Below are 21,879 nucleotides of genomic sequence, written 5' to 3' on the forward strand. Positions count from 1 at the left end.
CAAGGAGGAAAAGAAGGAGGATCAAGGAGGTTTGATCTAGGAGCAATGAGATGCACGTGGGACTCGTGGCTGAAAAGCAAAGGGAAGTATGGCCTGCTAAACACCCCCTCACAAATCACCCCGATCTTTGGGAACCCGAACTTCCCGCCCGGGTGCTCCAAAAAGCAACTTGCCCAATTTCAGGGGCTTGGAATAAGGCTGGTTGCAGACTTGCTGAAAAATGGAGTGATTCTAACATTTAAAGAGGTACGGGACAAATACCAAGCTCAACACCTCCACCTATTCAAATACCTACAAATTAGACATTTTTTGCTCTCGCTCTCGCAGATCTCCAAATTTTCCCCACCCACCAGATTCGAAACACTATGCAGTAAAGGCAGGTATCAAAGAGGCCTAATCTCTGAGATATATAGGGGGACAGAGTCAGCATCAGAATCCCCGACCCACCACTATATGCAAAAATGGTCTGCGGACTTAAATATACAAATTGACAATGAGGAGTGGGAGGATATCTGGGAGATGGCAGCAAAAACCTCAAGCTGCACAGTAACAAAGGAGAATATCTACAAAATTCTATTCCAATGGTACCTGACCCCAGCTAGACTGAGCCAGATCTTCCACGGCACCCCAGACCTGTGCTGGAGAGGATGTGGTCAAAAGGGAGACATGGCCCATATTTGGTGGACATGTCCGGACATTCAGAGGTTCTGGGTTAGGATCCAGACGCTGCTCTATGAGACAACGGGAATTCCTCTCCCCCTAGATCCACTGTCCCTGGTGCTGAGTAAACCCTTTGATGACCTACCCCCACCCATGAGTAGACTGGTCTCTGCAATCTTGACTGCAGCCAGGTGCTCAATAGCAGCAGCCTGGAAGCAGGTCAAAGCCCCTGCAAGAAACACAGTCATAAGGCGGGTGGACGAAGTAATGTCTATGGAAAAATTAACAGCTATGCTGCACAAAAAAATGACACAGTTCTGTAACACATGGGACCCATGGATAGGCCCCCAGGGCTTCAGATAAAGACATAAAGCTCAAACACTAGTGAAGGGAATAACCCAGATCCCAAAGGTGGGAGACGTAGACGAGCCAAGGGGGACTCCCCCCCCCCCGCACACCGCCTCCCTTTCCCTCTCTCCAACCCTCCCCCTCCCTACCCCCTCTGTCTGTCTACCCTCCTCCATCCCCAGTCCCCCCCACCCCTCCCCCTCCTCCACTCCCTTAACCCCTACTATTAAAAATCAATGTTGGCTAGCATGCACTCAATAAAGTCGAACTTAAACAATTTTATGTTATTGAAAAGTATGTACTCATTCATGTTAATGTCAATGCCAATAAAAAAGATTGATACAAAAAAAGAAATTCAATGACATGCATACAGTATACATTTAAACCAGGGTTCCATAGAACATGCATGTGCATAAATTAAATATAAATAAAGTTTATAACTTAATTTATCAGTAGTACGCGTTACATACTGTGTAATTCATGCATTTATTTATTCTCGATTATTAATAAATAATATTCTCACAATTGAAAACTGCACAAGAGACAGTCCGAAGAAGATGTCGGTTGAAGAACACTGTATTTTTGGAAGAAGATTGAAGAAAATTGTATTATTTCACAACTGTAATTTACTATACTCTAATACAGCGGTGCAAAAACTCCCTGTGCCCCCCTAACCTGCTGCCGCCTCGGTCGTGCCCCCCCTCGCCTCTAATGATCCATCAAATTACGCGGTGGGATCATGTGACGTCACGTGACCCACGGCGTCATTTGACGTCACGTCTCCATGGTAACGGGCGTCATTTGACGCTGCGTTGCCATGGAAACGCATGGACAAGAAGCCGGTAAGTAAATTTACAGAGGCCTCACGCTCTTTGCGTGGGGCCTCTGTAACCGCTGCATGGCCTGCGCCCTGCCCAATAAAGTCTCTCACCCCCCAGTTTGGGCACCGCTGCTCTAATAAAAAAAATTTCATACTTTAAAAATACTGTTTAGCCATCTGAAGTTTTTAGGGGAATAAGTGGTGGGTTACATTGAAATAAATTGGATATGATATCATATGAAATGAATGGGATTAAGAGATGGGGTTACATTGCATTTACATTAAAAACACACTTGCACCGCCTATCATTTCTGAAGAGTACTACGACCAATGCTAAAACTAATTTGTTTCCATTTTTTTCAGCGCATTTGTGGCTCAGTTGTGGCATTTGTGGCATTTGTGGCATAGTTCAATTTTGAGCATTTGTGGCTCAGTCGCGGTCAACGCACCCAATTCGCAAAACGCAATTAACTGACAGGGACTTAGACTTAGTTTTTCGGGGTCACGGGGACAGTAAGTCTGCTTACATCTGTAGGGCTTACAATTTGGTTATAGTACCTAAGACATTAGAAGATTCAGCACATCAATTTTATAAGGTAAAAAATAAATACAAAATGGAATAGGATGTGCTATTAAGGTTTTGATTTCACATGACTAGCCAATTTTTGTTACTCTCTCATTCATCTGTTTTATGCCACTGAGTGGATTACATGTCTAAATGGTGGATTGGCCCTGTTCTATCAAAGTAGTGCCATTTGCTCAGTCATATTTCAAATGCAATTTTTGTAACATTAATATACAAATTCTATATTATTGCACGTGTTTGATGATAATATTTACATCTAACAGCAATGGTCAAAAGTACTGAATTGGTTTTTACTTGCAGGTAGTTTTCAAAATGGATGCAAGTGAGGATCAAATTGCAATAGTGGGAATAGGTTGCAATTTTCCTGGAGGTGAGTTTTAAATGATATGAGTTTAAAAGGCATAGAGCACAGTTTAGAGAATACTTTTTTTTCTCCCTGTTGCCTCCACTCAGGACCCATTTTAATAGAGAGCTGCGAAAAGACCAGCTTTCCTATTTCTTCCTTCTTACACTTCTCTCTTACATCTGCACTCCCCACTATCCTGTCACTGATCTCTGTTAAAAGCAGATAAGGGGAAGATTTCTCCACTTAAGATATTGTGCTCTCTTAAAATAGCAGTCAGCACCCTACACCCTCCTTTGTTTTGTTGTTTTGTTTACATGGGTGGGAAGTAGAGGATCCCCAGAACTGAAGCCACACTCACCAGCTCTTGGGACCCCCTGGCTCTTGACGTGCCTTCAGTACTGCCACATATTAAAAGTATAATCAAGTACATCAAAGATTGATCATTCAAGCATTATTCAGGATTACCTCCTGACTACACTATTTTATATCTGTGAGATCACCTATTTATGTAATCATATCAGAGGTACTGATTTGATCAATAACAGCTCTGAAACAGCACACCTACTTGTATCATCCTTCTATACAAATTGTTGTGCTATTTCAAAACTGTTGTTGATAAAATGGAGATTTGTAATACAATTTATAATACATTTCTAATCGAAGAATGCGATATGTAATGTCTTCTGTGTGGATTTTGTCTGTCATGTATCATAGAGCCAGGGTGTACCGAACTGAAAATAGTGTGTTTCAGCTCAGGGGACAACCTGTTTCACACCCATGTAAAAAACAAAAAGGGATGGGGAGGACAAAATAAAAAAGAAGCAGAAAAAGGGAACTCATCTTTTGACCAACTACAGTATAGTCTGCGAATAAATTCAGGACAGTCTGTTTACCTCTGTTTCAGCATTATATTGCCTATATCTTATTTTTGATTCCTTATGTTCCATTTATTTAGTTTATGATTTCCAGGCTTTTTATTTTGTTTACTAGATAGAGAATTGGCAAAAGCGCTCAAATGCCAGGCCAATAATGATATAATGCCAGAACCACCATCCAAAGGAAATCCGTAATCACAAATATAGAGTAGTGATAATGCAACAACAATAATGGGTACAGTCCTCCTGAAGACAGTTAGTGGGTAGTACAAGCCCACTCACGATCAATCTCATTGGTAGGTTCCCCTAAGTTAGCAAAAGTACTCACGTTCCTTGGTGTGGCGGCTGTGCAGCTTCCAATGCTGGTATGCAGGAGTAAAAAATTAGGAGGAGCGCATGTACCGAATGGAGCAGGAAAGGACCCAGAATCAAAATAAGTAAAAAGGGTACTTTATTGTGTCATGAGACCCATCCAACGTGTTTCGAACGTCACAGCGTTCTTTATCAAGGATAAAATACAATGTGATATCACCTAATAAATACCCTCTTACCTGCATCTAATTCGCGCCAAGACGGCAACGTGATGACGTCATGACGCAATGCGCAAAGACTTGCGCATGCGCAGAACGCCACCGCGCGATCGAAGGGTCGGAAGTGTCTGTGCAGGATAAGAAGAGAGGCTAAAAAAAGTGAGGGCAAGATAAATACAGTATCCTCAATGGGACATAAAGGGATCCGAAGACCAGCTCAAGTAGAAATGATAACTAATAATACTCTACACACCATAAGGATAAATAAAGAACAAGAAAGAAAAGGAGAAAAAGAAAACACTATAAGGCATATAAGAATCCTAAGAAATATACAATACAAACAATATTAAAAGTACTTAAATTTTAAAAACAAGAAAACATTGATAACTAGTAAATAGAGATGACCAATATGACACAATATATAATAATATTAAATCATCAAAAATATAACTAATTAAAATGTCAGATATGTGGACTTAAAACATAATATATTAAAGAAACACAGAAAAAGGTAGAAGAAAACCAGGAAAAATATATATAAATTGAAAAATATATATTGAAATTCCAGAAACATATTTTATGAATAAGAATTCCTTGGTTCAACACTGATCTAAACCTACAAGAAATGGGCTAATTGCCATTCAATATTTAAACCCATAGGGAAGCGCGTTCTAAGAATAAAAATCCAATACGCTTCCCTACAGTTCAATAAATTGATACGGTCACCTCCTCTAGGTCAATTGTAAACTAATTCTATGCCCAAAAATGAAAAGTTTCCAATGCCTCCCTGTCTACATTCGGAGAAATGTTTGGATACTGGATGATTAGTATCATTCAATCTTATAAGTCTTAAATGCTCTAATATCCTGACTTTAAGAGCTCTGATCGTTCTCCCCACATATCTTTTACCACAACCACATGTTATGAGGTACACCACAAATTGACTTTTACAGTTTATAAAGCTTTTAATGTAGAATTTTTTTATGTGATTGCCCACTTGGTTATCATGTGGATGTGGTAAACTGTCCTGAAAAAATTAGAAGGTTTCGTCTGTTTGCAAACACTACAAGAACTGCATTTGAAAGAACCCCTGGTGATAAAAGAGGAATTACTAGTTCTAGGGATAGTTATGTCACTTGGGGAGATATATGAACCGACAGTTCTCGTCCTACGATACACAAACTTAAGACCTGATCCAATGTATTTATTCAATACTGGGTCCATAGATTAAGACATTCCAATTCTTGGATATAATTGATTTTATCTTCCCACTCTGTTTATTAAACTGTGAGATAAAAAGTGGACATTTATTGTCAAATTAATTATGTCCTTGGTTCTTATATTTATTCTTATAAGCAGTGTTCGACAAGCCTATACATTTGCACGCCCCGGGCGAGTGGATTTAACATAATGGTGAGCTTCTATTGGCCCAAGCAGCACACGTGTGGTACTGGGTGGCGAGTAGATTTTTTTGTTCGACGAGTAGATTTTTTGGTGATTTGTCGACCACTGCTTATAAGTTTGTACATGTGTATCAAGGGGAGAGTGTCCAATATTCCGAGTGGGCAGCAAGGATGATCTCTCTGTATTGAGGGCGATATCAAACGCATCATTGATACTAGTCTCAGAATAACCTCTGTCAATAAATCGTTGACTAAGGTCCTCAGACTGAGAGAGGAAACTACCGGGTGTAGAGCAGTTCCTTCTCAGCCTGAGGAACTGTCCCTTAGGAATAGCTCTAATAACATGGAATGGATGGCAACTGTCCGCCCTTAAGAAGGTATTTATTGAGTTTAGTTTCCTATAAACATCCATGTGAAATATTTTATCAATTTCCACAAATAATTGTAGATCCAGAAACTCAATATGGTGTGAGTGAAAATTAAGAGTGAATTTAAGATTGTAATCATTATTATTAAGATAATTAACAAAAGAGTGCAGTGTAGTGACATCCCCTTTCCAAATAAAAATTAAATCGTCCACAAATCTTTTATAAAAAATGTTATTGTTACGAAAAGTGTTAGTGCATGAAAAAATAAATTGTGCTTCCCACCACCCCATAAAAAGATTTGCATTCGAAGGAGCAAAGCTCGTACCCATGGCAGTGCCAATTAATTGTAAATAAAATTTGTGATTAAAAGTAAAAAAATTGTGCGTGAGGAGAAATAAGATTGCATCTAAAATAAATGCAGATTGAAAGATTGAAATTTCTGGTATCTCAATGAATTGGCAGATAGCTGCCATCCCATGATCGTGCTGTATAATTGAATAAAGAGATATGACATCAAGTGTTACCCACAAATAATGATTATCCCAAGTGATATGCTTAATTTGACTAAAAAGATCACCAGAGTCCAGTATAAATGAGGGTAACATTTTTACAAAAGGTTGAAGAAAATTGTTAACGTATCTAGAAAGACCATCTCCCAAAGATCCAATACTAGAGACAATTGGCCGACCAGGAGGATCCGCAGAACTGAAGCCACACTCACCAGCTCTTGATTCCTTATGTTCCAATTATTTATTTTCTGATTTCCAGGCTTTTTATTTTGTTTACTAAATTAGATAATAATAATAATAATAGCATGTTCTTGTATAGTGCTGCTAGTTTTACGTAGCGCTCTACAGAGACATCTTGCAGGCACAGGTCCCTGCCCCGTGGAGCTTACAATCTATGTAATAGATAGTTAATATCATTTACTTGGCTAATTTTGCTTTGTTTCCCAACTGCTACATGCTCTTGTTTATGCTAATGTGGCACTTACAGTGTATTCTCACACTAACTTGGGTTTGCACCCGGAATTAGGGTCTATAAAGGTTTCTATGGGGATTATTTTTTAAACTGTGATTGTTCCTATTAGGGCACTATCAAATAAATACTTCCATTGACTTCAATGGGAGTTTGTGTGTGATCGTACCCCAATCTACAGGTACGACGACGAGTATTCTAAAACTTGCCTTGGTTTGAATGGGAGGGACTGCAGGGACCCCCGCTGTTAATCCGATGGGCCATTAGTCTGTCTGCAGAAATGTCACTGAAATGTTTGCAGCATGTACACAGCATATACCCAGAATGTACCTGGGTCTTGTTGGTGATTGCCCCAGATTTGTTTTAGAATACTCGTCGGCACTACAGTATAACTATTATACGTTTAAGTAATAATGCCCGCAGGACAGGATCTGGTCGATAATGAGCAGGATTTAGGAATTCAAGGTCCAAGGTGAAGCGATCTCAGAAGCTCCTTCAGCACATTTCAGACCCCTCCCTGCCCACTTTACAAGACCCTCCCCATCAGCTCCACAAGCACCCGTTTTTTTAAAATGCCCATTCCTCCACCCTCCCGCTCAGCAGGACAGGCAATCGTTTTGAAAGGTGGGTGGTCCATGTGTCGGACGGCCATCTGAACTGGAGGGAAGAGGAATCTGGGGGGCCAGGATTGCATTATTGAAATGCTGCAGCAGATTAGCCAGGTGCCAAAAATTCTGAGCACTATTTAAGTAATAAACCCAGAAGAACAGGGAATTAGTGGCTGATAATTCCCTGCCTGAGTTAAAGTTGCCCGAGAGAAGCCATGGAACATTAATCCAGCCAGAGCAATATTGGCCAGTAATGCCCTGTTCCAATGGGTTTATTACTATTATAGGCTAAATTATAGTCTTTTTTTCATCAATTATAGACACTTTTGTAGTTATATGATTTTTATACATGATATTCCACCTTTTATGTTGTGCTTTTACTGTACTTGTTTATTAAAATAAAATTGTAAATACACTGCAGCCGCATATATATATATATATATATATATATATATATATATATAGTCAGATAAGGCAGTTGGCACTCCAATAGGTGCTGTTAAGCCACAGGTGCACGTCCCATATAGAGAATGTAGTTATACGTTACCGTTCCAAGGATTGGTAAACTTTGTATCCCCCTGAGGAAGGTCCCATTCTGTAGGACCGAAACGTTGGGTTTCTGGATGTATTTTTGCTTTCACTAATACACTTTGATCTTCAACATTGAGTGCTGTCTCTTGTTTACCAATCCTTGGAACGGTAACGTATAACTATATATATATATATATATATATATATAGAGGTATCAGTACCGTGTTAGCCGAGCTTCAATAATCAAAAAATAAATAGATGATACCGTTCTGTGGCTAACGAAATGCTTTTATTTGTCTCGAAAGCTCGCACAAATAAAAGCATTTCGTTAGCCACAGAACGGTATCATCTATTTATTTTTTGATTATATATATATATATACACACACACACACACACACACACACACACACACATACACACATAGCAGCCCCCTCTATACACACATACACACTCTGCAGCCCCCTCTATACACATACACACAACCACACAAACACACTGCAATCCTCTCTATACACACACACACGCACACTGCAACCTTCTCAGTACTCACACACACACGGACCGCAGCCCCTCTATACACACACACTGCAACCCCTTCTGAACACACACACACACACACACACTGCAGCCCCCTCTATATACACACACACTGCTGCCCTCTCTCTCTATATATATATACACTCACACACATACACACACACACAGTAAAACCGATTAAATGCTTTTACTTTATGTTTAAAATGTTTATATGAAATCATTGAACAGGTGAAGGAATAGACAATTTTTGGAAAGTTATTGTCGAGGGAAGAAACTGTACCGTAGAGATACCAGCTGAAAGATTCGATACAAAACACTGGTGTGATCCAGATTATAACAAACCAGGCAAAATATGCACAAGTCGAGCGGCTCTCATTGAAGGGTAAGGCTCTGATTATACCTATGTATATGTGCTAACTGTATAGGAAAAGCATTAAATTAAGTCAATTAAAAAAATACTACCCTGAAAAAGTAATAGAGACGCATGTATCAATACAAAAGTGATGCAATTCTAGGGCAACAATTCTGTACCAGATGTATCATAGAAAACGACCTATTCATTTCAATCAGATTTTTTGCTTTAGTATGTTTGGTGCAGTTTTGTGCCTCAGAATTGCATTGTTTTTGCATTGATACATAAGCCCCATAGATTTCACAGTGAGAAATCTGAAATATTTTTTTTGCAGGAGTCAGAAAAAGAAAAATGTAATTTTCCTCATTAAACTGAAAATGGCAGTTCCCCAATTATTATATTTTATAATATATGTATTTATCTTTCACAAAAAAGAATTATGAAAATAATTTGCATTAAGTATTCTGTATGTAAGTTAAGAGATCACATTATTATTATTACATTATTATGTAACTATGTAATTATTAGCAAGAAGAGTTTTAAAAGACAACACTGGTGCAAGAGCAACTAATTTATCCAATAAATAAATCCTATATTTTTAATATTTGCTTTTCTTAGACAAATCTAATGCAGTTTTTACATTACTTTTAAACTGGATATACAGATGAGAGTCTTTGACACATACTCCATCAGTATGAAATACAGTACAGTGTTTGTTGACATTTTTTTTAGCTAACACATTAATTGCAATATTCGTTAATATCATGTGCAGAAAATAACTCAGTAAAATAGTTGCCATTAAAAATTCCTGCCCATGAATAAACATACAAAATCTCTCCAATCAATAAAAGGGTTGCAGATCTGTCTCAGACATGCAAATACTCCACATGTGGTATTTTTTATTTACTCTAAGCAATAGCAAATTCATTTTGATAATCATGTGAACATTTTCAAATTCTTCAGATTTAATGAATTTGACAACAGACTATTTGGAATCCACAATTCAGAGACGGCGTCTATGGATCCACAGCAAAAGCTCCTGCTAGAATGTACATACAGAGCGCTGGAGGATGCAGGCATTCCAGCGGAAAACATCAGTGGAAGCAAAACTGGAGTCTTTATTGGTAAAATAAGCATTGTTTCTTAAGTGATAATGGGGAAGGACAAGGTTGCAAACATGTCTGAGACATGCAAATGCACAACAAGTGGTATTTTTATTTACGGTACACTGTACAATGGAGGGTTTTTGTCACTTTTTTTACCCACCGTAACTTTTTTAATGCCTGATTAAGAGAAACATAAAATAATATAAATATTAAACAGGAGACTGCTGCCAAGTGATAACTTTTGCCACAAGGAAATTCTTTATTTATTCATGTTTGCAAGCTTTTTCTTTCATACTTGCTTTTCTTACCCTGGTCAAATGCAGGGCGTTTTCTAGGTTAGCCACATCATAAAAGAATAATAATTATTTTTTAATCTTATTCCTCGACCAAAATGAAAAGTTAATTCAAGAGGGCAAAATTAAATAAATGCAGCATTAATGGTTATTTGGAGTCATTTACAGAGCTTTTTTACACTCAGCAAAGGGAACGAAAAAGACAGATACTGTTGAATGCAGAATGTGTGTTACGTAACTACTCTCTAATCTGCATGATACTCTCTCCAAATCTCCAAATTCTCGTGCATGTTAGTCCTTCTTTGCTCTGTTCACACACAGAGGATGGAAGCATGCCATTTACTTCAAACCATTAGCTTCAGCAGGTACTGTACATGCATAGATGTTAGCATAATAAGATAGCTTCTTATGAGTAGAGATGGGCTTTTTGTTTTTGGTTAATTTAGTGTGTCTCCGGTGGTTAGGTGGGTCCCCTCAAACATCCCTCCAAATAAATTATGAACACTTGCTTGTGCTGAAAAAGGAGCACACCGGAGGTACCTCGCTGGGATATATGGCTTTGCAAATTATAGTTAAATGTGTCCCAGAATAAAGAGTTTATTGAAGAAAGGTTTACTCTCTGTGTTGATTAATACTTTCAGTTGAAAAGTCATGTGATATTGGCACACATATTTACAGTTAGGTCCGGAAATAATTGGACACTGATACAAGTTTTGTTATTTCGGCTGTGTAGCAAAATAAATTCAAGTTACAGTTAAATAATGAACATGGGCTGAAAGTGCAATCTATAAGCTTTAATTTGAGGGTATTCACATCCAAATTGGAGAAAGGGTTTAGGAATTACATCTCTTTAATATGTAGACCCCTCTTTTTCAAGGGACCAAAAGTAATTGGACAATTGACTCAAAAGCTGATTCATGGACAGGTGTGGGCTATTCCTTCGTTATTTCATCATCAATTAAGCAGGTAAAAGGTCTGGAGTTGGTTCCAGGTGTGACATTCACATTTGGAAGCTGTTGCTGTGAACCCACAACATGCAGTCAAAGGAGCTCTCAATGCAAGTGAAACAGGGCATCCTTAGGCTGCAAAAAAAAGAAAACCCATCAGAGAGATAGCAGGAACATTAGGAGTGGCCAAATCAACAGTTTGGTACATTCTGAGAATAAAAGAACGCACTGGACACTGCAACACAAAAAGGCCTGGACGTCCATGGAAGACAACCGTGGTGGATGATCGCAGGATCCTTTCCATGGTAAAGAAAAACCCCTTCACAACATCCAGCCAAGTGAAGAAGACTCTTCAGGAGGTAGGCATATCATTATCCAAGTCTACCATAAAGAGAAGACTTCACAAGAGCAAATACAGAGGGTTCATCACAAGGTGCAAACCGTTCATAAGCCTCAAGAATAGAAAGGCCAGATTTGACTTTGCCAAACAATATCTAAAAAAGCTAGCCCAGTTCTGGAACAGCATTCTTTGGACAGATTAAACTAAGATCAATCTGTACCAGAATGATGGGAAGAAAAAAGTATGGAGAAGGCTTGGAACGGCTCATGGTCAGAAGCATACCACATCATCTGTAAAACACGGTGGAGGCAGTGTGATGGCATGGACATGCATGGCTTCCAATGGCACTTGGTCACTTGTGTTTATTGATGATGTGACAGAAGACAGAAGCAGCCGGATGAATTCTGAAGTGTATAGGGATATATTGTCTGCTCAGATTCAGCCAAATTCAGCAAAGTTGATTGGACGGCGGTTCCCTTTACAGATGGACAATGACCCAAAACATACTGCGACAGGAACCCAGGAGTTTTTTAAGGCAAAGAAGTGGAATATTCTGCAATGGCCGAGTCAATCACCTGATCTCTACTCGATCGAGCATGCATTTCACTTGCTGAAGACAAAACTTAAGGCAGAAAGACCCACAAGCAAACAACAACTGAAGACAGCTGCAGTAAAGGCCTGGCAAAGCATCACAAAGGAGGAAACCCAGCGTTTGGTGATGTGCATGCATTCCAGACTTCAAGCAGTCATTGCCTGCAAAGGATTCTCGACAAAGTATTAAAAATGAACATTTTATTTACGATTGTGTTAATTTGTCCAATTACATTTGAGCCCCTGAAATAAGGGGACTGTGTATGAAAATGGTTGCCATTCCTAAACGTTTCCTACGATATTTTTGTTCAACCCCTTGAATTAAAGCTGAAAGACTGCACTTCTATTGCATCTCGGTTGTTTCATTTCAAATCCATTGTGGTTGCTACAGAGCCAAAATTATGAAAATTGTATCTGTGTTCAATTATTTCCGGACCTAACTGTATATTGCATTTAAGGGTGGGAACTTTTACGTGTGTTTTGGTTCTTAACATTTTCGTGTCTTGGTTTTGGTTTTGCCAAAGTTCTATTTATTTGGATTTGGATTTAGATTTTTACCAAATTATGGAAAAAACTCATGAAGCAAAAAAATGCTAAAATAGCATAACATAAAAAAACAAAACAATAAGGAAACTAAAATAGCATAACTGAACAACCTAATATACTGTAATTGGCCCCATCCAGAGCGCACGCACATACATGGAAGAATCCAATGCTACCTTTAGGTAAGACAGGTGTAATGTGACAAAAGTGACAATAAACCTTCCACCGTACAGTGTACTGCAAAGACATTTTATTTAGCCAAAAACTGTGTGACATTTCGAAATGAGTTGGTCTTTTTCAAGTGGTAAGTGGCACTTCAAAAAGACCAACTCAGGTCGCACAGTTTTTGGCTAAACAAAAAGAATAAGAAAATCTGCAGTGCCCTGTGTTGTACTTTTTCTTATCATGCACACTGGATTACCAACAGGCCATCCCTGAGCACAGGAGCACCGGTATTTATATATTTTACATTTTTTCTTGTATGGAGTGCAGCAGGTATTCTTTATTTTACAGCAAATACATTTCACATGTCTCAGACAGGTCCACAATCCTGCTTTTCCCCATTATCCCTTTGCACACAATACTTCCACTGCGGCCAGGGATTCTGGGTAATGACATGCAAATGAGCACTCAAAGCATGTCACTTTTTGCTACATATCCATTTTAACACAGACCTCCGTAAGCTTATGCCTGCCGCAATACACAGCTTTTCAGCACAGTATTGGGTTAAAGAAGTGCATTGCCAGTAAGCTTACTCACAGACAGCTGTTTCGACCTTTAATGCTCACAAGTGGTATTTTTATTCGCTGCACACTGTATGGTGGAGGGTTTTTATCACTTTTTAACTCACCATTACTTTATTTATGTCTGGTTGTAACCACTACCAGCTTCACATTGTAGAGTGAGTATAATCAGCCTCACTCTGGTGAGACTCAAAAGGTTGAAGCAGCTGTCTGTGAGCAGGTTTACTAGTGTAGCCAGGTCATCTTTTTCCCCCTGCGACCTCCCCGGGCGCCTCCGTGGTCACGGACGCTGTCGGGTACTGCCAGCGGCAAGCGGCAGACCCGACGGCCATTCAGGAGGGTGGGGGCCGAGGAGGGAGCTCGCCGGAGTGCAGGAGATCTCCGGTGGCTCTTGCACAGGGCGCCGCCATGTTGCGCCGGTTCGCGCATGCGCAGAGAGTCCCCGGCGGCCCGAGATAGTCGCGCATGCGCAGAAGATCGCGCGAGTGTAGGAGCCAGCCAGGAGAGTAGCGCGAGAGGTAGGGAGAGATTGCGGCGGCCATTAGGGGTTAGTGTAAGCACAGGGAAGGCGCGCACGCGGCCCCAATGTTACAGTAAGGGCCTTGGGACTACAATTCCCAGGAGGCATAGGGAGACAGGCACCAGGTGCCTCATAGGAGCCAATAGGGCTGCAGGACTGCCAGGAGAGCAAGTGGATACATTTGGCGGGCTTGCAGCTACGTTGTCAGTCAGAGGAAGGAGCAGTCAAGGGAAGGAGGTAGGGTACAGGAGCGAGGGACTCCCTGTACTAGGCCAGCACCCCCTTGGCCCAAGATGGCCCTGAGTCCCCCAGTAGTGTGAGTGTTGCCAGGGATAGCCCTCAGGATAGGGAACCTGTCACTTACTTTAGTTAGCAACTGGGGAACAGAAGGGAAGATAGGGACAGCTGGGGGGTTTCATAGTGGTAACCAATCCGGGGAGCCATAGCCCAGGGTCCTGTTGTGAATTAGTGGCACGAGACAGCTGGGGGGTTCATAGCGGTAACCAGTCCGGGGAGCCATAGCCCAGGGTCCGTGTTGCGAGTGGCGAGGCGAGGGGGGGGGGTTTCATAGCGGTAACCAATCCGGGGAGCCATTGCCCAGGCCGGCGTTGCGCGTAGTACGAGGCAACTGGGGGGGGTTCATAGCGGTAACCAGTCCGGGGATCCATGGCCCAGGGCCCGTATTATGAGTAGGGTGGGTACAAGACCTACCTATATAGGATAGGCAACCCCGAAGGCCCTAGGAGAGTGACCCTTAAGCCACTTAAGGATGCTGTGCTATAGGGACGGCCTGTAGTGCAGGGTGTGTCACGTTGCTGTATCGTTAGTGAGGGACTCAGCGGATGCTGTGGTTCCAGTGAAGGAGTTCGGACCCACGTTGGGGTCACAGAGAATATCGCCAGGATAGGATCAGACGGATTCATCACGCGTCTGACCCTTTGTGAAGCGTTGCTGATCCGAGCACTGGAGTGCTCGGCAGGTATCTACAGTTCTAAGTGCACCACCGGGCCCTTAGCTTAATAGTGACTGCGCAGTCACCCATTGATTCTCTGCAAGAGTGCGGGACATTGGGTGGGGTTCTTTGGACACTGGGTGGGATCACCTAGTGTTGGGGAATCGTCCTGCGAGACGTCACGGTTAGTGTCTCCTCCTGAGAGGGACACGGGTTATATTATGAATGTGATGTGTCGTATTACATGTTAGTAAAGTCCTTAGTTATTATACCCCATTGTGTATGTGATCATTGAGTTTGTCCTGCGAGGATCCACTCCCTCTCTGGTGGGAGCCATCGCAGGTGGAGGCGCTGCACCTATTGAGTAAGTGGTTACCCCTAGTATAATTGCCCCAGGTTCCCAGTGGCGGAAGCTCAGCCCTCCTGTGAGCCTACAGGTATACGCACCACACCGGTAACACTGCATGTTCTACTCACTCACACTATATATGCGATTGGGTGGGGTGGAATACCCGTTACACTAGCAACACACTTCTTTAACCCAGGCTGTGCTGGAAAAGCTGTGTAATGCGGTAGGCATAAGCTTATAGGGATCCATGTTAAAATGGATGTGACGCGAATCTTAAACATTGGGTTCAAATTGAACTTCAGTATAGATCCATCCCTTGATTTAAATATGATTGCCTGGCTTTCTGCTAGCTCCAGGCCTTATCTTGGCTATTCTAATCCTCAAATAAATTATACCCTCACTGATCTGGGATAAGGTTTCTTTATCTTAAGGATTTACAGTACTTCTAATCCTTCATTAATAATCCCGATTTATAATAACCCTTCACTCCCTCATAGACTCATTGGTAATTTGTTTCAAACATGGATAAACAATGCAAGTCTTAGATTCCAGGATTTACTCTCAAGGTGCGTTAAGATATTTAAGATGAAATATGATACTGATGACGCCGAATATTTACAGTAATTACAATTGAGGCACTTTGCCCAATCTATTTATTATATGAGACAAGGAATCACTAAAAGAACACTTCATTTGAAATCTTCTATCTAAACTATAATAAAATATGTCGTGGAATATATAAAACTTTATCAGATAAAGATTCTGTGAAACCAAGCTACGCAGACACGTGGGAGTGAGATCTTGAGAAGGAGCTTTCATTTGAGGAATGGGAAAAGATTTGGCCCCAAAATATCAATATCTACTCATACTAAGGAAACCACTTATAAAATATAGATGTGATGGTACCTACAGTAACTCCAACTAGATTGTGAAAAAAATCTACCCTGTCACACATGGTCTCAGCTGGCTGCAGTGTGGACACTCTGGCACTATGCTACATATGTGGTGGTCATGCCCAATCATTACTAAATATTGACCAGAGGCTAGATCCCTTTTCTCAATCATTTTCCAAATCAGCATTCCTCTAGATCCATATCTTTTTCTACTGGGAAAATCTATGAGAGGAATGAATTCTGTAAAGTCCTTATAAGATACTTATTGATTGCTGCCAGATGTACAGAGGCGGCCACGTGGAAAAAACACGGTACTTCTCCCCAGGATCTCTTGCTCGAATGCATCTGGGACTTGATGTTAATGGAAAAACTTACTCACACATTAAGAGACTCTATGGAGAAATTCCATATGGTTGGTCCCCGTGGATAGAGTATTATAATGACCAAAGGAATAATTGGTTTGGTAGACATATTTTAACAAACTTCTTTTTCTTTTTTTTATGTTCTCCTCTTCTTTTTTTTCTTGTCTTGCCTTTCCACATTGTTATTGTTTAACACGTGTTTAAAGTGTGTTTGATACTTACCTTCTGTATTAGCTATAGTAAGTACACTTGAAAGTGCAACAATTCCACTATAACAATGTATTTTGTTTGTTTATAAATGTTTAAAAAAAAAACGCTAAAATGAATACAAATATATTTGGGGGAATAAAAAGCATTTCCTTTTTAGAAAGTAGAATTTACAGTAAGCTGTTTTTCTTTCTTCATTTAAATAGGTTATACAGTGCTTTATGTCTTAAATCTGGTTTGGTAAATTTGTCCCTTTCTCTTTTTTTTGCAGGACTCATGAATACAGATTGTAATTCAATTTATAATAATTCTGAAGATAGTATCAATCATTTCAATGGTACAGGCACATCAATGAGTATAGCTGCCAACAGAATATCATATTGCTTCAATCTTACTGGACCATCCCTTGCCATGGACACTGCTTGTTCGTCTTCCCTTGTTGCTTTACATTATGCCTGTCAGGCTATCAAACAAGGTACAGCTCTTATACAATTAATAAGGTGCAACTTAAAGTAACTGAACAGGTATATCATACCTGTCACTGACTCCATGTTAAATGTGTGATGGAGATCCAGGATGGTTTTTTCTTTAGCTCTTTTTCTATTTTACCAGAATAGCTGAAAAACCAGCAAATGGGAATACAAATCCTGGACTGGATTGTTATCACATTTTGCCCTTGAGTGGTTTAATACAGATATAAATCTGACTGCATCTGTAGCAATGGAGTATATGTTTTAAACAAAAAAAAGTTAAGAGCTAAACAGATTAGGAAGTACATATTAGCTACATACATTAGCACATTATAGAACTCTATTTTTTTCCTTAGCTTTGTTTCTTCATGTATGTGGGTTACAGGAATCAGCACTTTTGCAGCAGCTTGGTGTTTATAGCGTTTCTGCTGTTTGGAGATCTCTCCCTAACAGTTTCTCCTGTTGCTTGTAAACTAAACACACATCTCACATACACAGACAAAATCTCTGTTAACCTTTCTCTTCTTTAGATGGCTTGCTGGTAGGGGTCTTTGGCAATACAGTATAATGTGTTAATGTGTTACATTTTTTATTATGGTTTGATTAATAGTGTATTTTAGCAGATGTTTCCGGAGCAGAACCTTGTTGATTTGAGGTCTGGGGACCCGCTGCTTCCCAAGATACAAGCCCTGTTATGGGGTGCAGGTATCTCCTATGCATTGAAATGTCCCACGTCACGTGACCGTGGGAATCCCCCTGCTCATCTACACTTGTAATAAAATGTAAATTAAAAAACTAATTTCGTGCGAGATTTGCGCAGGGAGAGGCGGTTCTCTCTGTGCAGCTCTCTCTGTGCAGCTCTCTCTGCAGCAGAAAGGAATCGCTGGGTAAGGCCTTTTCAGAGAGGCGATCTTCACACCGACGGCTACTCGCCCATTTTCTGATTTTTGCTATCACAGATAATCAAGGTTTTCTGAATACCGTGATAGCAACGTTCACAAAAACGGCGATTTAAATGGCCCAGTGATTTTTTTAATGAACCCTTAGTGCAGCGGTGCGCAAACTGTGGGGCGCGACCCCCAGGGGGGGCGCGACACTGCCGACGGGGGGCGCGGGGTTTACAGAGGCCCCGCGCGCTTCCCGAAGGCATTTAAATTAAGTGCCGGGGGAGCTGCAGGGCCTCTGTAAACCTAACTTACCGTGGCTCCGGCGGCTTCCTCCCTGCGGCGCCATGGCAACGCGGCGTCAAAATGACGCTGCGAGGTCATGTGACGTCACGTTGCTATGGCAACGTGACGTCATTACGCCGGAGCGCGGGTAAGTTGGGGTTGGGGGGGGGGACGCGGGAGTGAGGGGACAGCCGTCAGGGGGGCGCAGGGAAAAAAGTTTGCGCCCCCCTGCCTTAGTGCATATGCCCTGTAAACTTTATTCTCTATGCCAAACGCAAGGTAATTAATAGCAAGGTAAAAATCAGTGCTTGCAGTGCTAAACATTGAGGTACTCGTCTTACAACTTTTTCCCAATCTGAAAAAGTTAAATAAGGTTACTTTGACCTATCTGTCATAAAACTACAGTATGCTGAGTTTTACTGATGTCTTTGTTATCCAAAAAGTATTCTTGAATATAACATTTTGAGCATGCAAACCTGACCAGCCTTATTAAATAATAATTGAAATATTTTTTTTTGACAGATGAGATGTGATATAATTTCTAAATATATCTGTATGTTGGTACAGTGGTATCCTAGAGTAACAGAAGCGTCATATTTAATTAAGGTCATCCTATTTTCACAGCCATATACAGTAATACTGGCCATATCTGTAACAACAACATCCATAATCAGTGCATCATTTCTTCATTTTCTAAAAACCCTTAACAGGAGACTGTGAGATGGCTGTATGCGGCGGAGTAAGCTGTATCATAGAACCGCGTGTTTTTGTTGCTCTGAGCAAGGCAAACATGATCTCTCCTGAAGGAACAAGTAAACCATTTTCCAAAAAAGCAGATGGCTACGGAAGAGGGGAAGGATGTGGCATGGTTTTACTGAAGCCATTGAAAAAGGTATATTTAATTCAGATCAAACATACAGTACGAGTAAAATGTAAATATGTACTGTATTTAACTGTACAACTTTACAACTGTTGTGTCATTTCTTCCCTTCTTATAATTTATGATCAGTAGTCTTGTTATAGGCCAATCTCTATAAAGCAAATAGCATTATGACGAGTAATTATTACATGGAAAATAAAGTCACATAAAGCACATGTATGCAATACTATATTTTAAAACATACAGTCATTTGACAATTTACCGAGAGATGTTTGAAACCTCTGTGCACGTTGGCATACTTGGTGAATTATTGGCATCCGTGGCTGACAAAAAAGATGTAAGTATACTGTATGTACATTTTCTGAAAATGTTGACACCTTGACAGCAACGTTCCTGAAAATTTTGAGAAATAAATGTTAAATAAATACTGATGAGCTTTCCAATTATTGTTCCAAAAATAAAAAAACATGCATTTTTTAACCCTGACAATTTGCGAATGTCCTTAAAAAAATGCTTGAACTTTTGCAAGTTAACAGGAACATGTTCACACATCTACATTTTTGACATACATTTTTATTTCTGTGATTTCTGATGGGATTTCTATCTTTTTTAAAACAAAACAACCCTTTAAAAAAATATATATGTCTGTTGCAAGACAGCTACAAGTACAGTAATTGTTTTGTTACCTCTTTGATGGAATGATTCTTGATTTCTAAGTACAGTCAAACCCCCCAAAAATTGTAATTTAAATGCCCAGTTTTTGTAATTTATTTTAAAGTAGCTGGTGCTTCCTCATTTGTACTAATACAAAAATACATAATACAAGAGAATAAGTTAATAAGTGATAACACGACTTTCTTTGAAGTGGATGAATCCTTAAAACCTTGAGCAAGTCACTGTGCTAAAGGCAAATTAAAAATAAAATTGTAAGTTCCTTAGGGCATGGACTTACTGGGTCTGCAAATATCATCATATCGTGCTGTATACACAGATATTAGATAGCACTGTAGAAGAACTACAGTTAGTATTTTCAACTCATAAAGTTAGCACTAGAACAAACCTCTCATATATACCATGCTTCACACAATGTCAATGCTACTTTATATAAGAACTACAGTGTCTCAAGGGCTTATTCAATAAGCACATGTACTGTACTAAAGAAAGTCTGTAGTATTTCCAACTTGCTAAAACTGAGCACTACAGCACACCTCACTGCTATGCACACAATACAACATAAAATGTGGAAGTGATAATGTATATAGTAAACCTCTGAGGCACATGAAAGTACAGATGTAACAAGCATTATTTATTTTATTTATAAAATGTTTAACCAGGAAGTAATACATTGAGAGTTACCTCTCGTTTTCAAGTATGTCCAGGGCATAGAGTTAAGATGACAAATAATACATGGTTACAAATACAGTTACATAAGTGAACAGGGTATACATTATACTGTATACAAGACATTGCATGCACAGTTAAAGATAATATATATTATAGGCGTATGTAACAGTTACAGACCAGATTAAAATGTGAGACAGCTTTGGTTTTGAAAGAACTTAAACTGATGGTGGATGTGAGAGTCGCTGGTTGGTTGTTCCAGTTTTGGGGTGCACGGTAAGAGAAGGAGGAGTGGCCGGATACATTGTTGAGCCTTGGGACCATGAACAGTCTTTTAGAGTCAGATCTCAGATGATAAGTGCTGCATGTGGTAGGGGTGAGGAGCTTGTTCAGATAGATGGGTAGCTTGCCCAGAAAGTATTTGAAGGCAAGACAGGAAAGGTGAACTTTGCACCTAGACTCAAGTGATGACCAATCTAGTTCTTTGAGCATTTCGCAGTGATGTGTGTTGTAGTTGCATTGGAGATCAAAACGGCATATTGAATTGTAGAGGGTGTCAAGTTTGCTAAGGTGGGTTTGGGGTGCCGAGCCGTAAACTATGTCTCCATAGTCGATAATTTGCATTAGCATCAGCAGTGCGATACGCTGTCTGACCAGCAGGCTTAGGGAGGATTTGTTCCTGTAGAGTACACCTAGTTTGGCATAGGTTTTGGATGTCAGGGTATCAATGTGCATCCCAAATGTTAAGTGGGAGTCAGACCATATGCCCAGGTATTTAAAACTCGTAACAGGATTTAGGGTGGTGTTAGCGTTGGTTCTGATCTTGAGCTCAGTCACTAGAATCTTTAAAAATTTAGTCTTGGTCCCGAACACCATTGTTACAATCTTGTCAGTGTTTAAAAACAGTTTGTTTTGGAAAATCCAGTTTTCGAGTCTCAAAAAGTCAGACTGAAGTATGTGTTGAAGGTCGGAGAGGCTATGGCTGTGTGCATATAGGATTGTGTCATCTGCATACATGTATATTGAAGCTTCTTTACAAGCTGTGGGAAGATCATTGATGAACACTGAGAAGAGTAGGGGCCCCAGAACAGAGCCTTGCGGGACACCACAGGTGATATCCAAGGGTTTGGCGTTAGAGCCTGAGATGGACACATGTTGGGATCTACCTGATAGGTAGGACAGAAACCAGTTTAAAGCATACTTCCCTATACCAGAGCACTGGAGTTTGT

At 40.2% G+C, this 21,879-nt stretch overlaps 1 protein-coding gene across 3 annotated transcripts in view; it reads left to right on the forward strand.

Annotated features, from left to right (window-relative positions):
* The window catches only part of LOC142487783 (phthioceranic/hydroxyphthioceranic acid synthase-like), a 60,787-nt gene that overhangs the window by 21,683 nt on the left and 17,225 nt on the right, over window positions 1–21,879 (forward strand). For all 3 annotated transcript variants that reach the window (XM_075587660.1, XM_075587656.1, XM_075587655.1), the window contains 5 exons: window positions 2,715–2,784; window positions 8,821–8,974; window positions 9,908–10,068; window positions 17,062–17,265; window positions 19,140–19,321. In XM_075587660.1, the coding sequence (XP_075443775.1) occupies window positions 2,727–2,784; window positions 8,821–8,974; window positions 9,908–10,068; window positions 17,062–17,265; window positions 19,140–19,321 (759 nt within the window). In that variant the 5' untranslated portion in view covers window positions 2,715–2,726. The remainder of the gene's footprint in view (window positions 1–2,714; window positions 2,785–8,820; window positions 8,975–9,907; window positions 10,069–17,061; window positions 17,266–19,139; window positions 19,322–21,879) is intronic.

The sequence above is a fragment of the Ascaphus truei genome, chromosome 2, assembly GCF_040206685.1.
Source record: "Ascaphus truei isolate aAscTru1 chromosome 2, aAscTru1.hap1, whole genome shotgun sequence".
In the NCBI taxonomy this organism is placed as follows: Eukaryota; Metazoa; Chordata; class Amphibia; order Anura; family Ascaphidae; genus Ascaphus; species Ascaphus truei.